Genomic DNA, 18,837 nt, shown 5'->3' with positions numbered 1-18,837 from the left:
CACTCGTCCTCCACGGAGAGCGCCTTTTTTGTTTTTAGCATTTTCAGCGATTTTAACAATCAGGTGAGGAGAATTTGGTTGTTTGCGAATCACAACATCACCGCTAGAGGCTTTTTAAAGAGTTGATTTAGCTGAAGAAGGAGGAGAATTTTCTCCACCCATCAGGAAAGTTGGACATACATGGTTTTCACTGGATGGAAAGAGTTTAAAAACTGGTAATCTGAAAAGTAACAAGTAACTAAAGCTCTGAGACTGATGTACTGCTGCTCATTAAGTGTGTCAGTGTTAAAAACCAAATGAGGTTTGACTGGTCCTGTTAGGTCTTCAGGAAACGGGTCCATCACGCTGCTGATGGTTGCCTCCGGCCCCTGAGATCTTCTCTTCCAGCTTCATTCGTCGGATTCCTCTTGTTTAATTTCCCCACTTTAGTTTGCTTCCTTTACATTCACCTCCCTCCTCTGCTTTCTTTACCTCCCTCCGCTTCCTCCTCTAAGCCATGCAGCCGCTCAGCTGCCAGTGTGACCCCAACCTCTCATAAAGAGATGTTCTCTATTCTCAGGTGATTATCACAGCAGTGCAACATACGAGCCAAAACACACAACGCACACACACACACAACACACATTCCCAGGCTGTCTGCGCAGGACTGTAAATCCTGCCTCCAGCCTCTTACACACAGGGACTTAGCTGAAGCTAACCCTGCTAATCAAAACACAGAACATTGGGACTTGGCAGGGCGCTGCTCCCCTACAATGAAGGCATGACTGTGTGGCCTTCAGAGGTCAGCAGGTAGCAGATTACATGCAACAGGATTACAGAGTGGTTTGCTCGGAGTTGCTGTCAGAGAAATAGAAATACAAAGACAGTTTTTATGTCATGTACCAGTGTTTTCAGAACAGCAGTGCGGGACTTTTGCATATATGTGAACGTCTTTTACATTCAAGCCCTTCCCAAACGAGTGCACACAATGCTGATTAAAGCTATCACCACCAGGGCAGTCCATCTGTAGTTTGCATTATAGCAGAGTTTTTTTAATCTGGACTCTGGTGACTTTCCTCCACTGGCGCAGCAGTAGTGATGCATCAACCAGCAATGATTGGTTTGCCAGAGCTGAAGGAGGGAGCGGCCGTGGTGACGGTAAGCACGTCAAAAGTGTGGGGACTTGTCAGCAGGAGAAAACTTTGCATAATCTACCAGGTGGTTTGGAACTGGTGGAGGTTCGGTCCGTAGCAAAATGAAGACAAAATATGCTCAGAAAGTAGGACGTTTGATGACATATGATGGTTTGAGCACACCGGAAGACACAAGCTGTTCCACACTCGAAGGCTGCGTTGATCAAACTGATCAAACTGCGTGTCGTCCAGCCATATCTGAAGGAAAAAGTGTGTGACATGCTTTGCTTGTGTCTGCTTTTGTAGTCTCGACGTGATGAATCCTGCTTTTGGGGGTTAGGAGGCACTCATAGCTGTGCAATTTGCCAATTGTACACAAACTCAGTGTGTTCAGACCCTGTTAGACCCTGTTAGACCCTCCATCTACCTTCAGTATTTGTTTATTTCTCTTTTTTTTGGCCTCCATCCTGCTCTTTCCAGACAGTATTTTTAGGAAAAGGTTAAACAGAAGTTACTACGCCTCCTCTAGTCTGTGTTGTCTTACTGGAGTTTACACAGAGGACATCCTGTGTTGCACTCCCAGTGCCCCGGAGGACTGGTGTTATCATCCAGCAGCTGGTGTGGTGGAGGAGAAATGTTCAGTCGTGATAAATATATCTCCTGCAGCCTTCCAGTAACAGATGATGACCCGAGGACCAGAAGTAATAAAGAAGAAAAGCAGTGAACAATAAAGCGTTAACCAGTCAGACGCACACATCTGTCTTCCTGTCGAGGGCTTAGTGTTTGTTTTGCCGTTAACTCAGGACGTGTCTCATCAGAGAAGGACTAACTGCAGCAGTGTAGTGCAGTAATGACTTCTGGTAAGAACTGAGGAATGCTAGCTGGTTCGAATGGGATTTTTTTTTTTCCCACAGTGATCTAAAAAGAGGTCATGAGTTTAATCCCCCCCATGCTCCACAACCCCTATGGAGCCACAAAACAAAGTAAAAGATTTTCAGATGAGTCGTATAATAAAAGTGAGTGTAAAAACAAATGTAATGCTTGCTAAATTTTCATAGACCTCCAACAAATGTTTTCCTTTCTCTAGATTTTTAAATTCTTAGATTTCTTACACTCATTTATTCTATAAATATATTTCACGTAAACTCTATCTCTTTACGCGAATGACATGTCTGAACGCAGTTTCACAGATTTAATCTCCTTCCCAGAAATAAAATTCTGGTAGAGAAATACTGCATCCCTTTATTTAAAAACTTTACACAATAATTGTAAAGAAAGAATATATTGAAATAGTATTAATGGGGAAAAAAAGGTGATGTTTATGTATGAAAGGAATGTCTGTCACCTCTGCAAGAACGAAAATGACAAGTCAAATCAAATCAGAATCATTCTTACAACAACTACTAAGAGTAATTTGGTGTAATTGTAGAGTATAAACTCCTTCCCCCAAATCCCCCAAACCTGCAGACTTTATTCACTTTTATTATAACTCTGTAGCAGTAAAACCTCGGACACCTCGGTGTCTAAAGGCTGCCTGAGAAGTGCTGTCCAACACTTCCAAGCTGCCACAGCCAACTATTCAATCCTCAACTATTTACTTTAAGCAAACAAACACTTCGAACACCTCCAGAATAAGGAGCTGACACTGTCGCAGTTGGCTTTCAGAGCCGGGAAACGTGGCCAAATGTCAGGAGGCGGCGGCAGCATGGTGTGGTCAGCTCGGCCGCGCCTGCCAACAGACGTCAGGGCTGAGGATGAAGCGCGAGCTTACTGATCGAACGGGCCCGTTAAGTGCTGTGCGTAACAACTCATTAACACATGACATCTATTCAGTGCATGGAGACCTTGTTGGCAGGCGTGATGTTTGTTTGAAATGTACCGGGTTACGCAGGGTGGTGTGGCGTGTGAGGACAACATCTTTCAACATCGTCCATCCTGCTGTTAGTCAGCGTGCGAACTCAGAATAAGGTGGAGAAACGGCAAGCAGCCATTGGTGCTCATAAGAGGTAAATGTGGTGTTTGGTCAACCAACCAAAATGCTTGTCCCAATAGTTGACAATAAATATCATCAAGATTGGCCTCTTTATGCTGCGGGAAATTTTCCAAGGCTCCAGGAACCATTGCAAGATCCCACTTTATCTGTGTTTTGACCAGAGAAATTAGCAGCCCGGCCTCGTTCACAGGTCATCGAATACCAACGCTTTGTCGCGCCCCCCAGACACACAAGGTACCCTTAGTACCCATCTGTAGACGTACCAAGCTTGCAGCTAACTAATTGCTAAGTCCCTGTTCTGGGGATAGTATTTTACCCGACAAAGAAAAAACCACCATATGTCCATGAAAAGTACATAAATAAACAATAACAACGTGAGAGAATGATGGAGGGGATGGAAAGGGAAGAAGGGCTAACGAGCTATTTGTGTCAGGACAATTACGAAACTACTAAAGCAGAAATAACCGTAAAACATAAATAACCAAAGGCAAGCGCTAACGTAGTAAATGACCATTATAGTGGTAGCCTGTGTGATTGGAACAGCTTCCTAACCCGGATTAAGAGATCTGATCTCTGTTGTGTTAGCTAGCAAACAGCTAGCAGTTGACAGCTTTCGATATTATTCTCTGTTTATGAGCCGTTGTGTCTCACGATATCTACTGTTACCGTGTAGCTTCACGTCTGTTGTGCACATTAGCCTTCAGCTCGTCACGTCTCCGCTTGCAGCCTTTCATCGGGCCAGTGTGTTGCACTCGTGGTAACGAGCTAATGCTAACTGGCGCTTGGCCAACAGGGCACCTGTCGAGGAGCTTATCCGCGAGCCTGGTGCCTGATCTGATGTCGGCGCACGTGGAGGAGGGCTGGTCAGGTCGGCCCCAATTTAAAAAGCGGAAAATTTCAAAATGTGTTGTGAGTGAAGGTGAATTAAACTGAAAACACTCCCAAACTTATCTTTTTCCTTCTGGAAAACAAGAAAATGACCAGATCTTTAAGGGAAAGCCTGCCTTTTTTTCCCCAGAACTGTTATTCTTGCTGGATTATAGGGACATTATTTACCAACCATTCAGAGACCATGATAACACCTTTACCAGGGTATTATAAAACAATTATCCTCATGGATTTGGTAGCGAAAATGGAGGAAGACGTTCAAAATGTTCCCCAAACTGTCCTGTAGCTTCTGCTTCAACTTTGATCCTCTGTGCAGTATTGAAAAGCTGTAGATAAATCAACTGACCTTCATTCATTTTCCTTTCTGATTGCATTCTGCATTATATTATGCAGAAAAATGCGATAGCAGCTTGTTTCCTCTGTTGATCGTCCTGTGAATGATGCGTTCAGGATGCTCTGCAGTTATTTCCAGCTGAGTTAATCCTACACCTTGAAGGCTTCATGTGGCGTCCTGCCAGTCTGCTGTGGCTGTCTGACCTGCTTGGGACATTTCTTACCAGGTGTGACTGTGCACGTGAGGGTTTGTTAGCTATCCACGTGTCTTCATTCAAACTCTGCTGCGTTCACGATTCTGCGAATGTGTGCGTTTAAGTATAGATGCGGCCCTGATTAAGCTGCGCTGTGTTTCCTGTTTCATGCGTGTGAATGACACATGCAGAGTGAGCTCGAACGCCTCACCGGCCTCCCCAGCGTCAGTGCACGCTTGTGTATTTTAGGTGCTGGAGAGTGAATCAGTCGCTTCACACTCGGGGTTGGCAGGATGTGTCAGTCGATGAACAGCAGCGTCCTTCAACTGGACGCTCAAAGGTTCAAGACTGCAAACTGGCAAACATCCTCCCTCATGACACGACATTTAGGGAAATCCTTCTTCAGAGTTTTTTCTGTAGCCGAGCTCCCCAAGAATCAAGACGCAAATGACGCCCGTCTAAGGTGTAAAACTGTGTCAGAGCTGAGACATTTGACTTCAGTGCAGCAGCCTGCCTCATTTTATCTTGTAGAAACAGGTTGATCTGATGTGGGAACAGGCTGGATGATCCTACTGCGCTGAAGAGATCATGAGATGTTGCACAAAACTTGTTAAGATGGAGATTTGAGCAGTTGAAATTTCTTTATGAAACCAGGGACAACATGATTAAGTTAAAGCTTAATGTATAAATAAACACATTTTTCTTAAATTTCTTGAATTTGCGTGAACTTATGAGGCTTCATTGGCAGCGTTTGAGTTCAGCGAATGGTCAATTGCTCATACAGCAATGAATAATATAAAAGCTTTATAATTAAGATGTTTTGGAAGGGAAATAGTTTCATTACCCTGCCCAAACCTCAAATGACAAGGCGGTGCTATTATTGCTGCATTGAGGATGGTGATAAACTGCCTGTTTACTCATCTCTATTGAGGACATGTGGCTGCTGGGGTCATTTACAGGTCAGAGAGCTGCTGACGCTGACTTTTACATTTGTTATACAAAGAAATCTATACCATGCTTTGTATGTTTTTGTGTTTTGTTTTTAAAACCTCCTGGTTTTGGTCAGCAGTGAGGGAACTTTTGCCGCTCATATGTTGTTTTCTCGTGCACACAGTGTCCAGATGCCTTGCAGATTCATCCTGAATCAACCCTCAGGCTGATTCTTTCTCGCCCTCTAAACCGAGCCGTTGTTTTTGTTGCTGCCGCTCGTCTTAATGCACTTAATTCACGTCTCTCGCTGGATCTTTGCAAAGCGGCGTGCCAGATCGGACCGAGTGCTCGTGTGCTGCGGCAGAGCACGAAACTCGTGTGATGACGGCGACCTCGCCGACCCGTGCGGCCTGCAGCGCTGGCTGTAAGCCTGTATCAGTCTGAGTGTGATGTCTGGTTTGTGGCTGCGGCTGCTCTAACAGGATTACCTGTTCATCTTCTCTTACCTGCTCTCTCCATCCATTCTGTCTATTCTTATACTGCTCGTCTACTTGAACCTGTAATCTCTCCTGCGAGGGGCTGTGCGATCGCTGCCTTCACAAATGAGCAGGGATGCACATTCATGTCATCATTACCTAGAAATTTTATCTTAGCCCTCTCATCAGCTTTCTCCTCCTCCTAAACATCCTTACAGTATATCCACTCCTTTTTTTTAAACACATTTTATTAGATTTTCGTTTTTTATAAAACAAACAATACAAAACACAGAAACACCCCCTGGCCCCCCAGACAGCTTATGTTATACAAAATTAGACAAGAAAAAATGTAAAATAGTTAAATAGTTAAATTGACTAAGGTTATATGAATGACATTAAGACGAAAATTAATAGTAATTAAAATAAAAACAATGATAATGATAAAACACAAGCAAATGGATAAAATTACTATGATAATAACGGTAATAGTAATAAATGCATTAACAGAAGAAAAATAATAATTACAGTCCTAACTTATTTCTAATTTATTTCTAATTTATTTCCAGTCCATAGTATGTAATTGAAAGTTAAGGGCAACCAGTCATCAGCAGCCTATTGCATATTATATCCCTGCATAGGAGAGGCCTTATTCCATTCAGAAAACTGTCTGCCCATCAAGAGCAATTTTTTAAGGTCTACAGGTATATAATCTAGGAAGCGTGTCCAAACTTTTAAAAATACTCATCTTTACCCTTTACAACAGCTTCCTTTCATGGGGGAGGATACCAAAAATCTCTCTGTACCAAAGGGTGATATTAGGTGGGAGAGGTTTAATCCAGTATTGCAGTATGCACTTTCGAGCAGCTAGAAGCAGTTTTTCAAGGCGCTTATACTGTAATGCTGTGAGATGTAGATCCCTAGAGGGAAGGCCTAGAAGGGAAACGCCAGGGTCTTTTTTGATTTTTATTTTGAATATCCCACTGACTACCTTTGAAACCCACTCCTTTATAGTACACTTGAAACCTGTACCCAGCCTGTACCTACATGTACCTAAATGCTCATAGGTACGGCACTCTTATAACAACAAGAACACGATGGAGGACACTGTGTTTGTGCTCTTTCCTCTCAGTGTGTGGTTGTTTATTACAACAAGGAGGTAAGCTTTGTTTGAGAAAAGGCTGCAGACGGCCAGATCAGGAAATCCACGAGACGACTCTGATTCTCTGAGCCTCATCCAGTGGAGGAAGAAGTACTTTTATTATTTACTTAAAGTAAAAGTATCAATAAAACTACTTCATTAGAAGTAAAAGTTCTGAGATCAAAGTGGTGCTTAAGTACCACAGTAGTACATGATCATGTGCTAAAAGATGTATTTTATATAAGTAATATTCCCCTCTGAAAAACGTGACGGGAAGAGTCACATAATTTCCATCTGCAATGATATTGTTTAACAGTGAAGACAACGACTCCCATGATCCCACGCTGCTTCACGATGTCATCTACCTACCCAACTTTTGTTTTTTATTGTTTTCACTGAGGGACTCCACGCCACGCAGAAATGGCGCTCGACTTTATGTTCTGTTATTTTCCACCGCTTGCGTCGTCTGAATCTGGTCTAGTTGGAATAATTTCGATTGTTTTCCACGATAACATTGACACAAAAAGCGGAGAATGTGACACGATCACGTGACATGATCGCCTCCATGGCAGAGCTCCTCCCCGTGACGTTAGAACAGACCCGCAAATGTAGCAAGAATTAGTTTAGAGTCGAGTTTATTATGCATGAAAAGAACATGTAGACCGGCTGTGAGCAAGGCAGAGTGACAAACAAGTGATTTACACACATTACAAATGTGTAAAAATACAGAATATATTAGTATAAACACTTCAGGACAGAAGTGTTAATGGCAAAAGGCCGTTGCACAGCTGACCAACGGCGTCCAACACCATTAATATCAGATGTTGCATCACAGCCTTTCCGCTTTATTTGAGAAACGCTTAAAACCGGCCGCTCAAATTGTTGCTGATTTTTCTTTTTTTGCTCCACTTTGTTCGTTCTTGTGAACAAAGAGTCACCCTGGCGATGAAAGGTCCGATCACCTTCCTGTTTGGAGTTCAGACGGGATCGGCAGAGAGGAACGTGCTCTGTAAACAAAACAGGACTCGGCCAGGACTCCAGATCTGCTCCCAGCGCTGATTTACAGCATCAGTGCGTTCAGGCAAAGTTCATTTATCTGCAGAGCTGTTTTTATAGTGAAGAAGTCCCCATTCTGACGAGTGCCGCTTTCAATTCTGAGAACTTTTTGCTCAGCTCTTAAAAGATTTAGTTCAAAAAAAAAAAAAGAGGGGAAAGCTTTCCATTACAGACGTGATCTCCCGCTGAGTGACACCGCAGACATTCAAGCTAATATTTCACATTTAACACGAATACTTTCCCATCTGTTCCTTCCATGATGCCTCTGCACATACTTCAGTGCTGCAGCCTCGCTGTTCTGCAAAAAAAGAAGTTTTTATGACACCAAATAAGTGCGTTTTTCCCTCTGTGTGAATCTCTTTGAGGGATTCAGAGACTCTCCACCATATCAGGCAAACGTTCGCAGTACCGACTCTCTGACTGTTGAGCCACATTGACTGCTCACATGCTTCTGGCCTGCAGGCCAGATTTCTGCACAGTTTACTAACACCAGAAAAGCCCGTTGATTGCTTTGTGCTGGTAACCGTTGAGAAGGATGTCAAACAGTAATACACAGTTTCTAAATCACCCACTTCAAAAAACTCTTATTAGAAACACATCTGCTGATCATTTATCTTGCACATGTTCTGTGTTTTTTTTTTTTTTATTCCAGTGCATGACTGATCAAATGTAGACTGTCGCTTTCCAGACGGGAGCTTCTTTCTAAAGCCTCCATGTTAGCCTTGACATTGAGATCCATCAGAGATGTCTCCACCCGCAGTGTCAGGAAATAGGTTATTGTGTGAAGGGTGCAGCTTTCAGTTTTTCTTGACCAGAAGCTCTTCCTTGTTTTGTTATTTTGTTATTTTGTTCCTCAGATTGAAGTAAAGTCATGCACTTTCTGATCCAGCCAACAGTCTCCTCTGAACTCCTTATCTAATAACTCTGTATGATGTAGCTCAGGAGTCTCTAACAGTCACACTGTGGCATCAAATCCTGTTAAAGCTGCATGAACAGGGCTTGTTGTGGCCACTCTGGAGCATATCAAAAACACACATGACGGCGCGAGTCCAATGTTCACTCTCCTTTGAGCTCCATTTGGGTCTCAACAAACTCCAGAGGGAAATGTTTGGATGTTCAGCTGCTAAAACGTTCACCAGCTAGTTGAGAATGTCGGAGCTTTTTTTTTTTGCCAAAAATGGCCGAAGGGAAGAGGGACTGAACCAAAACAATGCAATCGAAACAAAAGAGGCTAAAAGTCACAAGTTGCGCGATGTTTGACGCTTTAAACGGCCACTTTGACATTAAACATAAAAATTTGATTCCTTGTTTATAGAAAATATTCATTAATGTTCAGCTTTAAATTTAAAATGTGTGAATCGTCCCTTTTTACAGAAAACACAAACCTGGCAGCTCAGCGTGGACCTCATCTGTTAACAAAAGCCACGTTTCCATCAACTCCTAATCGGATGACAGTCGTGGATTGAAACAATCATTCATTTGCATTTTATTTTGGTGATTTTCTCGTATTATTTGCTGAACATTTGTGATGTATTTGGATGGAAATATCCTTACTGTTCAAGGTGGAAGTGAAATAATAGCATTTTTGTTTCATTTGTTCAGGATCTCTCTTAATATCTTTCTGTCTAACATGCTAATTTATCAACTCAGAATTGCTCCTCAACTCAACATTGCTCACAAGAAAGCCACAAAATAACTCCCGTGCCATCCTCTGCTCCCTCAGAGTCGAACCCCATGGCGTTCGGCATCCCCCTCTCCCAGGTCATCGCCAACGACCGCGCCTACAAGCGGCGGCAGGACGCCCTGAAGGAGAGCCGGCGGGACTGTCTGGACCTGGAGGCCAGCATCCTGCGCTTCAGGGCCGAGAAGAGGCAGTTCTTCAACGGGAACAAGCCGCTGGTCGGCTCCTCGTCCATCACGGGAGGAGGTCCCGGCTCGCCGTCCGCGAACTCCGTGGCACCGGCGCCCGTTTTCGAGACCCAGAACAAACCGCTGTCGCCTACGTTTCTGGACAACACCGGCCGAGGACAGAGGAGGGTGAGACAGCAACTTTCTTTGTATCTTAAGGAAACTCCAGATGTCATTTAACTTTGTGAACTCATGAAGAAGTGCAATCGACCAGTTAAACTGATTTTCTGTTACTTTACATTATTTAAATAGTGTACATTATACTGTTGTCCAAATAATCCCTCCATGAGCAGCAGAATTCAACTTCAAATCAAAGTAAAATAAGAAAGTTGTTAGTTGCATCCTTTATAAATCCAAGCGTCAGGCAGTAAAATTCACATATTTATGAAAAGTGAAAGTATTTATTCTGAAGAATTTGCACCTTCATGGTGTTGAATTACTGATGCGTTCAGATATTACAAGACTTCAACTGAAGACAACAAGTAAACTGTGCTTTTTCCTAGTATTTCTGAGGATTTCAGACACACACATGTTCGTGCAGATGTTGGCGTCTTCACCAACATGTAACAGTTGATCCTGTGACTGATGCTCACTGAACTTTCACCTTTTACCTCTCTCCTCTTGAGTCTCGCAGCCTTGAATTTCTTCCCGGCTTTTACCAAATTCCACATTTAATGGATTGGATTTAATGTTTGTTGTTGTGTGCTTGCATTTGTGTGTTGTAAGAGAGATTGTGATCTCTAACTCAAGGGAACAAAAGTCTCCTAATGGGTGAAGTGAATACCGGCAGGCTGGTGTTTGTTTCTGCAAGGTTTAGCTGGAGTGTGTGTGTGTGTGTGTGTGTGTGTGTGTGTGTGTGTGTGTGTGTGTGTGTGTGTGTGTGTGTGTGTGTGTACGTTTGTGTGTGTGTGTGTGTGTGTGTGTCCGCTAATGAAGGCCTCCGCCGTGCAGCTCGCTAATCTCTGACTGCATCTCCAGCTGTAAACATTTTCACAACAAATTCTTCTATTTGTTTCCACAGTCGCGTGTTTGTACGAAAAAATGCCTTGATGGTGGCGCGAGTGTGTTTGCTTTCCTATGTGTGTGTGTGTGTTTTCATGTGTCCGAGCCCTCTGCGCCTGAAGCCGTCACACCCAGTAATCCTCCCCACGCTGATCTGGAAACAGTGGTTATGTTAAGCCCGTAATGAGCATCATCGCAGCCACAGAGGGCTGTAATCAAGCCTGAACCGGCGATCAGGTGCAGCTCAGAAGAAACAGCTGTCAACAGGCAAACAATGATTATCATCATAATTGATCAATTATTTCACTATTTTATTTAGTTATTATACTTATTATTTGATTTACAGATATTCAGTTTCCAGTGATTTGACTGGACCAGTATTATTGCTTTAATGCTCTTACTGCGAGTCGCCAGTATAGGTTTCTGTCAGGTGAGTAATCCATTACTTTCCTCGTCTTTTCATCACTGGTGTGATTCCTCGGCCGCTGCCGGTAAGTAATGGAGCTGTTCTCACACTCAGCAGGCAGCCAGATGTGCGTAATGACTGTTTACGTCTAACGGACGTTAGGTAATCAGGTAATCAGCTCTTGTTCGGCAGCGTAACAGATGTCCTGTTTACTGCAGCAACATGCAGTTGAAAGTATTAATTAACTGAGTTTATTTTCATTTAAAATTCAGCCGATGGTTTTAAGATGTAAAAAAATGCAGTTTCTGTGAGTGACCATGTGGGTATTTGTTGTAATCAGGGATTATAATACAGGCAAAACAGAACAACACGTTAAAAATGCAGGCGAGTCTGTTCAGGATAATGAATCTGTTTTAACCGTGATTGAACACTTTTATTGAAAACTTTTAAAATTGTACAATTGTACAAACGTTTTGCTCCTTTGATGAGGTTTTGTGGTTGTAATCTGATCAATTATTTATTCATATTTATTGAGGATGTTATTGTGTGCTGCAGCTCGTCAGCATGCTGATATTTGTGGTTTAGCTCAAAGCAATGCTATGCTTCAGTGCAGCCTCACGGGGGCGCTATCGTGGCTGCACTGTAGACTCTTCATGTATAGAAATCGGATCTTCGTGCATAATTCCAAAGAAAAATCCCACTTTTACTTCTGTGTATTGATAATTTCCCAGCAGTGATTCCAAACAGTGGTGGCAGAACAGAAGCGGTTGTTTGGTAAAAAGAGGAAAAGACGACTTTTCCCATCCGTCTCCAGTTAAATGGGACTCTGAGTCACCCTCTTCCAGCCGTCTGGACTGTCGCAGCTCGCTGTTTACATGACACACACACACAAACACACACACACACACACACTCGTCTGGAGATCTTCAGCTTAACGAATGAGGCTCCGGCGCTGTGGTGTCGCAGCGTCGCGTCCCGCGCAGCGACAGATACGCAGCGGGAGTAAAGGTTGAAATTAATGGCAGGAACAAGACGAATGGAGGAGCAGGAGAACACTTGGAGGAAGACGTTGCTGTGAGGACATTTTGAATTATTAGCGCCGTTTCTCTGCGCGCTCGGATGAGAGCCGTGAAGCAGGCCAGACCTCCGTCACTTGGACCAGGAAGGAGATTGATGGAGGGCTTTGAGGTTAAGCTGTGTGCACACTAATCACACTCTGGAAACGTGTGTGTGTGTGTGTGTGTGTGTGTGTGTGTGTGTGTGTGATGCTGGCAGACAAAAATATTAAGTCTCTGTCTATAAAGAAAGTTCTAAAGTTGTGTGACGTTCCAGCATCAGTAGTATCTTTGATTTGTTGTGCTCTTAACTTCTGTGGGCCAGCAGTTAGTTTCATTATTGATTGGTCCATAAAATGTCAGGAAATAGTAAAAAAAAGGGCCCATTACAACCCCCCTGCATCCAAGGTGACGTCTTCCTGTCTTTATTTTTCTGAACAATGGTCCAAAAACCAATGTTGTTCCAAAGAAAAGCAGAAAATCCTTCCAGTTTGGAAGCTGGAACGAGGAACTGTTTGGTATTTCTGCTTGAACAGTGACTCCGCCGCTGCTGTCATGACACTGTGTCGTCTGTCTGCCTTCCAGCATCCCACGTATTTATGTCTGCATTTACTTATCTGACCCCCCCGCAGGGCGGTCTGTCCGTGGACTCCATCTCCGACCTCGTGGAGAGTCAGTCCCGCCTGCTGGAGGCGCTGCAGCTCTCTCACCCGGCCGAGCTGGAGCTGAAGAAGTCGGCCGGCGGCGGCGGCGGCGGCTCGTCGGAGGGGAGGACCCAGACCAAGCTCAGCCTCAACCCCATCTACAGGCAGGTGCCCCGGGTGCTGGAGAGGTGCTGCAGCCACATCGAGACCCAAGGTGGGACCAGCTGTTTTAACTTAGAGCTGCAAGTCTGAAGGTCCACGTCAGTAAATGAAACTTAATGAGACTCTTTTCTGTCCTCAGGTCTTCAGACTGTGGGAATTTTCCGAGTTGGCAGCTCCAAGAAGAGAGTGAGACAGGTGATAATCACACACACCTACAGCTGAATAAAATGTCTGTTTGACTTTAATTTGCCCTCATGTCGCAGTAAAATGTTCCTGTCAGTGTTTTTCTATCATATCTGCATCAATGCTGCATTTTACTGCTGCAAATGTTTCAGGTTGAGCTCATTTCAACTACTTTAAATACTGTTGGCTGGTTTAATCTACAGCAATGCATCATATTCTATAAGATCATCATGTGTTTGCAGCTGTCTGATGTTGCATTTTGCTGCTGATCCAAGAGGCTTTTTAACGAGTTTATTTAGCTGAAGAAGGAGGAGCCATAAAGCAAGGAAAGCTGGAGATACGTGGTTTTCAGTGGACAGGAAGGGTATGAAGATTAATCTTCCAGCCAGTGTTCACTGTCCGCTGGATATAAAAATAATCCTCAAGTGAAAAGTTGATGATGTGTGACATCCTGTTTTGGAGAAATGGTGTCCATCAGGGGGAAAGCGACTCCTGTTTGACCTCTGTGTGTGTGTGCGTGTGCGTGTGCGTGTGTTCGTGCTTGTGCACACCCCTCAGCTGCGGGACGACTTCGACATGGGGGTGGACGTCCAGCTGGATGAGGAGCACAGCGTCCATGACGTGGCGGCGCTCCTCAAAGAGTTTCTCAGAGACATGCCTGATCCTCTGCTGCCCAGAGAGCTCTACCCCGCCTTCCTGCACGCCAACCGTGAGCGCACGTGCATGCGCACACACACACACACACACACAGCGACTAAACCGCAGCAACACCTGAATTCATCAAGCTAAAAATCTCCTCCTCTTCCTCTCTGCGCCTCCTGTAGTGCTGAGGGGAGCAGACCAGCTTCAGTACCTGCAGCACCTCCTCTACGTGCTCCCTCCCTGTAACTGCGACACCCTGCTGCGCCTCCTCAGCCTGTTACACACCGTGCAGAGCTTCGCCCAGGACAGCGTAGGAACCAACGACGAGGAGGTAGGCCATGACGGAGGCCGTGAAGAGCGTCGATCACATGAATATTAATAAACAGAGTATCAATAACCTGGATATTAAAAAGATTTGGCCTTTTACTGCCACAGAGGTTCTTAACAAAGTTAGAGTTGCATGCTGGGAAACGTAGTCTCCAGTAAGAGCTTGTGAATTCTGAACATTTGAACAGTTAAATCATTAACATCATCTGCTTCCTGGAAAAAGTCCATTCACACCCTCTCTCTCCTTCTCCTCCTCCTCCCTCCATCCAGATCCCCGGCAACAAGATGACGGCTGCCAACCTGGCGGTGATCTTCGGGCCCAACCTGCTGCAGGGGGAGCGAGGAGGAGACGCGAGTCCTCACATCTACGCCGTGGGCATCGAGGACAGCACGGCCATCATCAACGTGACCCTGGTGCTCATACAGAACTACAGGAGGCTCTTCACGGTACAGTCACATGTTCCGCCTTCAGGTCTGAGCTCACACACTGAGGGGGCAGTCCACCTGGTTATTGGCATCTAGTCCTGCAGGTAGTTCTGGTCCCATGAGGCTTTGAGGTACTCACTTCAAAGCATTAAAGTGGAAAACATCTTATTTAACTTTTATAGTTTTTAGAGTAAAACACCTGATGGGTAATTTTGGTTGCACCTTTTTGGATTTAGGTTTTTAGCTTTTACGAAACCAGAACCTTTAAGTACCACTTCAGCAGATCTGGGGTCACGTCACCTGCCTGCAAACCCTCAGAAAACCACAGAGGACCTGACCTCCGTGTGCACTCATGTACCTCCAGGTCTCTGCAGAGCTGCAGCAGGAGGTCCTGATGAGCCTGATCCAGACGGACCCCGACATCATCGACTATCTCCTCCGCAGGAAACTCAGGTAACCATGACAACCGGTCTCAGTCAAATCCAGGAGAACCAGGTGTTTAGCTCTGACTATCATTTCCTCCACAGCGGCAGTCACCTGACAGTGGACGGCGGCGGTGAGTCGGGGGGCCGTCGGGACACGGGGGCGTCTCTGGACTCCGTGGGAGCCTCCAGCGGGAGCTTGTCCCCGCTGGAGCCGCCGTCGCCGCTTTTCCCGCCCGACGGCAGCGGCGGCGAGGGCAGCCTGACCAGCGAGGTGTTCCTCAACGTGCTCAAGCTGAACCAGAACAGGAAGCGGCAGGAGAACAGATACGGTACTCACCGGGTGGCGTTCTGTCACATGGTCCAGGCTCATGTCTTTTCTCATCTAAATTTACACGTTCTGTGTTCTTTAAAGGCTGATTTCAACATTTTTGCTCTTTTATTCCACTTTTAATTAACCAAGAAAATTTCAGAAATATAAGAAACTTCAACGAGCTCTGAGAAAACAGCTGGAGCAGCACTGTACAGCAGCCAGAGGGCGCTGTTCTTCCAGAGCAGAACAGAGATTCTGGTTCAGTCACATGAAAGAAGTGAAAAGCAAAGAGAACAACAAACTGATGACAGAGAGCAGCATCCTTTATGTGACATTCTGCTGTGAGATGTTAGATGGACACTGAGGACACTGGGGTCGTGTGCTCTGTCATTTCTGGACAGTTCAGACTCTAAGGAACCTTCAGGGACTCTGCAGATACCAAAAAAACACCAGAATCCAGTGTTATCCCACCAGGATTCAAGCTCTTTTTCCACCAGAAGTTGAATTCCAGCAGCACAGAAACAGCATTCATATCTTTATATTTGGAAATAAAATGTAATGCTCATATTTTACTTAAAAAACAATTTTATTTGGCACCAATTATAGAGAAAGTGAGGACAAACTTTTGAAACTTTTGTCTGAATTGTTGTCTTTCCTTCAAAGAACTGCTCCAATTCGATCAGATTAACAAAATATAACTGAAGATCTAATTATGAAATATCTAAATAAGTAAAATATTTTAGATGTTCAATGTTTTTTCTACTCATGACCGGATTATTTTTAAGATCCCGACACCACCAGAAACAGTGACGTGTGGTTTTACTACAGTGCATGAAGGCATCTTTAAAATAACACTTTTTATCGTGTGTGTGTGTGTGTGTGTGTGTGTGTGAATAACAAACTGAAAACTGTTGGCCTACACACAAACTGTGTAAATGTGTGTTGGATGATAAATGAGGCCACAGCACCACCTAGCTGTGAACAGTAAAATTACTAGAATAATAGCATTTAATGCTGTTTTTAAATGTTCCCACAGAAACAGCTTTTTCAAACGTTGACCTTCATTTAACGAACGCATGTTTGATCCTTTTCCTGTCTGAATCCTCCAGGTGAGGTCCCTCCAGGTAAATCCATCCGCCACATGCGTCAGTTCCACTCCCACCACAACCTGCTCAGCCTGGCCCAGCCCTCCTCGTCCTCCGCCTCCAGACTCCACGGTCAAGACCCCGACGGCCAGGACCGCAGGGGCACGCTGAGCTCTGCGCTGGGCTTCAGCCTGGGCGGCGTCGGCAGCTGCTCCAGCCTGAGCGGCTCCACCGAGAGCAGCATCTGGGTGAGGCAGACGCCGCAGGAGGAGAGCAAGCCGTCGCCGGCCGCTAATTTCTGGGACTTCTTCACCGGGAAAGGGTCGGGCTCGGAGACGATGGTATGATGAAGGGCGAGAAGAGGAGGAACATGAAGGGAAAGAGTGTGTGTGGGGTTTTTTTTGTTTTTTTTTGCTGTCCGAGATCAAAAATCCCCAGAAAAATTGGTCAAAGAACGTCACGTTCAAAGAGACAACTGCTGGTTGGAAAATCAGCAGCTGAGTCTCTTTCCTGGATTATAAACATGTCTCAATGATTGATGAAGAACGATGATGAATCCTACATTTCCTACGTGAACTTTAAGGCAGCATCCTGTTGCAGATTTTCCTAGTCGGAAGCTGGAATTCCCCACTTTTCCTGCAGCTCTGGAACGCAGCATGTTTATCTGTGTCGTCCAAGCGCAAAGAAAACCAACAAAAGGAAAAGAAGAAGAAGAAAATAGACAGTTCGGCTTCGTGTTGATGAAGACTTTCACACTCTGTTTGCTCGGACAGACACATCAGTCAATGAGGAAGAAGAGACTAAACACATGTACAGATTATCTGGAAGTGGATGCAGTAATAATAATTGTGATGTACATAATGTGATTTTACACACACAGCCCCCGTCTTCACTAACCGCAGCTGCATGGACTCCACTAACGTCTTTACCTGTACTGAGACCAGACTCCCTTTGGTTTGTGCTGTTTTCCTGTAACCTGCAATAAGCTACATTCTCTCTGCAACTCATTCACCAGCTGGCCAACATTCAGCTGGAACAACAGTAAGAGGTCAAAACACCTGCAGACACCTGAGCGGAGGAGGGATCGGAGGCAGAAAGTAGATCGATTTGGTGATTTGCACTTTAAAAGACGTCGAGGCATCAAGGTTTAATCTGGCCTGAGTCTGGTTGAAAATGTTGAATTTTGTAAGTGCGGTCAACATAACTGTTGTTCAAGCAGCATTTAAATGACTTTCAACATGTAGTTCAGACCGGCTTCATGATGAAATGTGTGTGTGAAACTTTCTAATTCTTTATAACTTATATAAAAACAGCACAAAGGCAATAATACATATATATATGTGCATATGTGTACCAAGACGTCTTTTGAACTGCAAATCACCAAATGTGGCGCTCAGTGTGAAGCACGTCTGTGTGATTTTATTATTAATGCATTTTTTAAAATTCATCTTTGGCGCCTCAGCAGGAAACAGTAGCTGTGTGGTCCAGTTCGGGGGTTGGATCCTCTGAAGGATGAAGGTTTCTTTAGACCATCGGAGTGTCAGGCTGGACCTGCCTCCCCTCCCAGAGTTAGTCGAGGTTAAAAATGAGTCGAGCTCAGTTGCTCTTTGTCAAGTTTCATGATGCCTGATTTTAGCAGTGTGAGATAATGTTTCCATGTTGCTTCTATTTATCTGTAGCTGCCCGTCAGTTAACATGTCGGAGTTTATTCCTACCTGTCGAGGATCAGCTGATTTTTCCTTCTTTTGGGAGCAGTTTCCATCTTGTAAATAGCATCTGTGTCAGTATCTGAGTCATAATAACAACGAGGGTTTTCCTTTTTTAATGTAAGCCTCCCATCAGCCACAGTCCTTTTGTTCAATCCAAATAAACCCACATATAATAAATATACGTTCAGTGTTTTTAGCCCTCACTTGAGTCGTTCAATGAAAAGAGTGCGAACAATTAAACCTTGAAATATTTTCCTGTTTCTGCCATAAAGTCCATATTATTTACATCTGTACAATTAATCCTAATACTAATGACAACCTGACCCCCGTGTTACATATGACTTTATTTCAGTGTGAAGCAGCGCAGTAGATCTCAGCAGCTCTTTGACCTGGGTAAAATAGCATTACTTCCCTTCAACCACAGGAGGGCGAC

The 18,837-nt window shown here is 44.5% G+C and overlaps 1 protein-coding gene across 2 annotated transcripts in view; it reads left to right on the top strand.

Moving 5' to 3' along the window:
- arhgap36 (Rho GTPase activating protein 36) overlaps nt 1-18,585 on the top strand; it is a 58,790-nt gene extending 40,205 nt beyond the window's left edge. For both annotated transcript variants that reach the window (XM_041965195.1, XM_041965196.1), the window contains exons 4-12: nt 9,844-10,157; nt 13,124-13,349; nt 13,437-13,492; nt 14,039-14,189; nt 14,305-14,453; nt 14,720-14,896; nt 15,240-15,328; nt 15,403-15,629; nt 16,720-18,585. In XM_041965195.1, the coding sequence (XP_041821129.1) occupies nt 9,844-10,157; nt 13,124-13,349; nt 13,437-13,492; nt 14,039-14,189; nt 14,305-14,453; nt 14,720-14,896; nt 15,240-15,328; nt 15,403-15,629; nt 16,720-17,042 (1,712 nt within the window). In that variant the 3' untranslated portion in view covers nt 17,043-18,585. The remainder of the gene's footprint in view (nt 1-9,843; nt 10,158-13,123; nt 13,350-13,436; nt 13,493-14,038; nt 14,190-14,304; nt 14,454-14,719; nt 14,897-15,239; nt 15,329-15,402; nt 15,630-16,719) is intronic.
- Nucleotides 18,586-18,837: the final 252 nt, after the last annotated feature.

This window comes from Chelmon rostratus, chromosome 23 (genome assembly GCF_017976325.1).
Source record: "Chelmon rostratus isolate fCheRos1 chromosome 23, fCheRos1.pri, whole genome shotgun sequence".
Taxonomy (NCBI): Eukaryota; Metazoa; Chordata; class Actinopteri; order Chaetodontiformes; family Chaetodontidae; genus Chelmon; species Chelmon rostratus.
The sequence above is the reverse complement of the archived record's forward strand: the minus strand, read 5'-3'. Positions and strand labels throughout refer to the sequence as shown.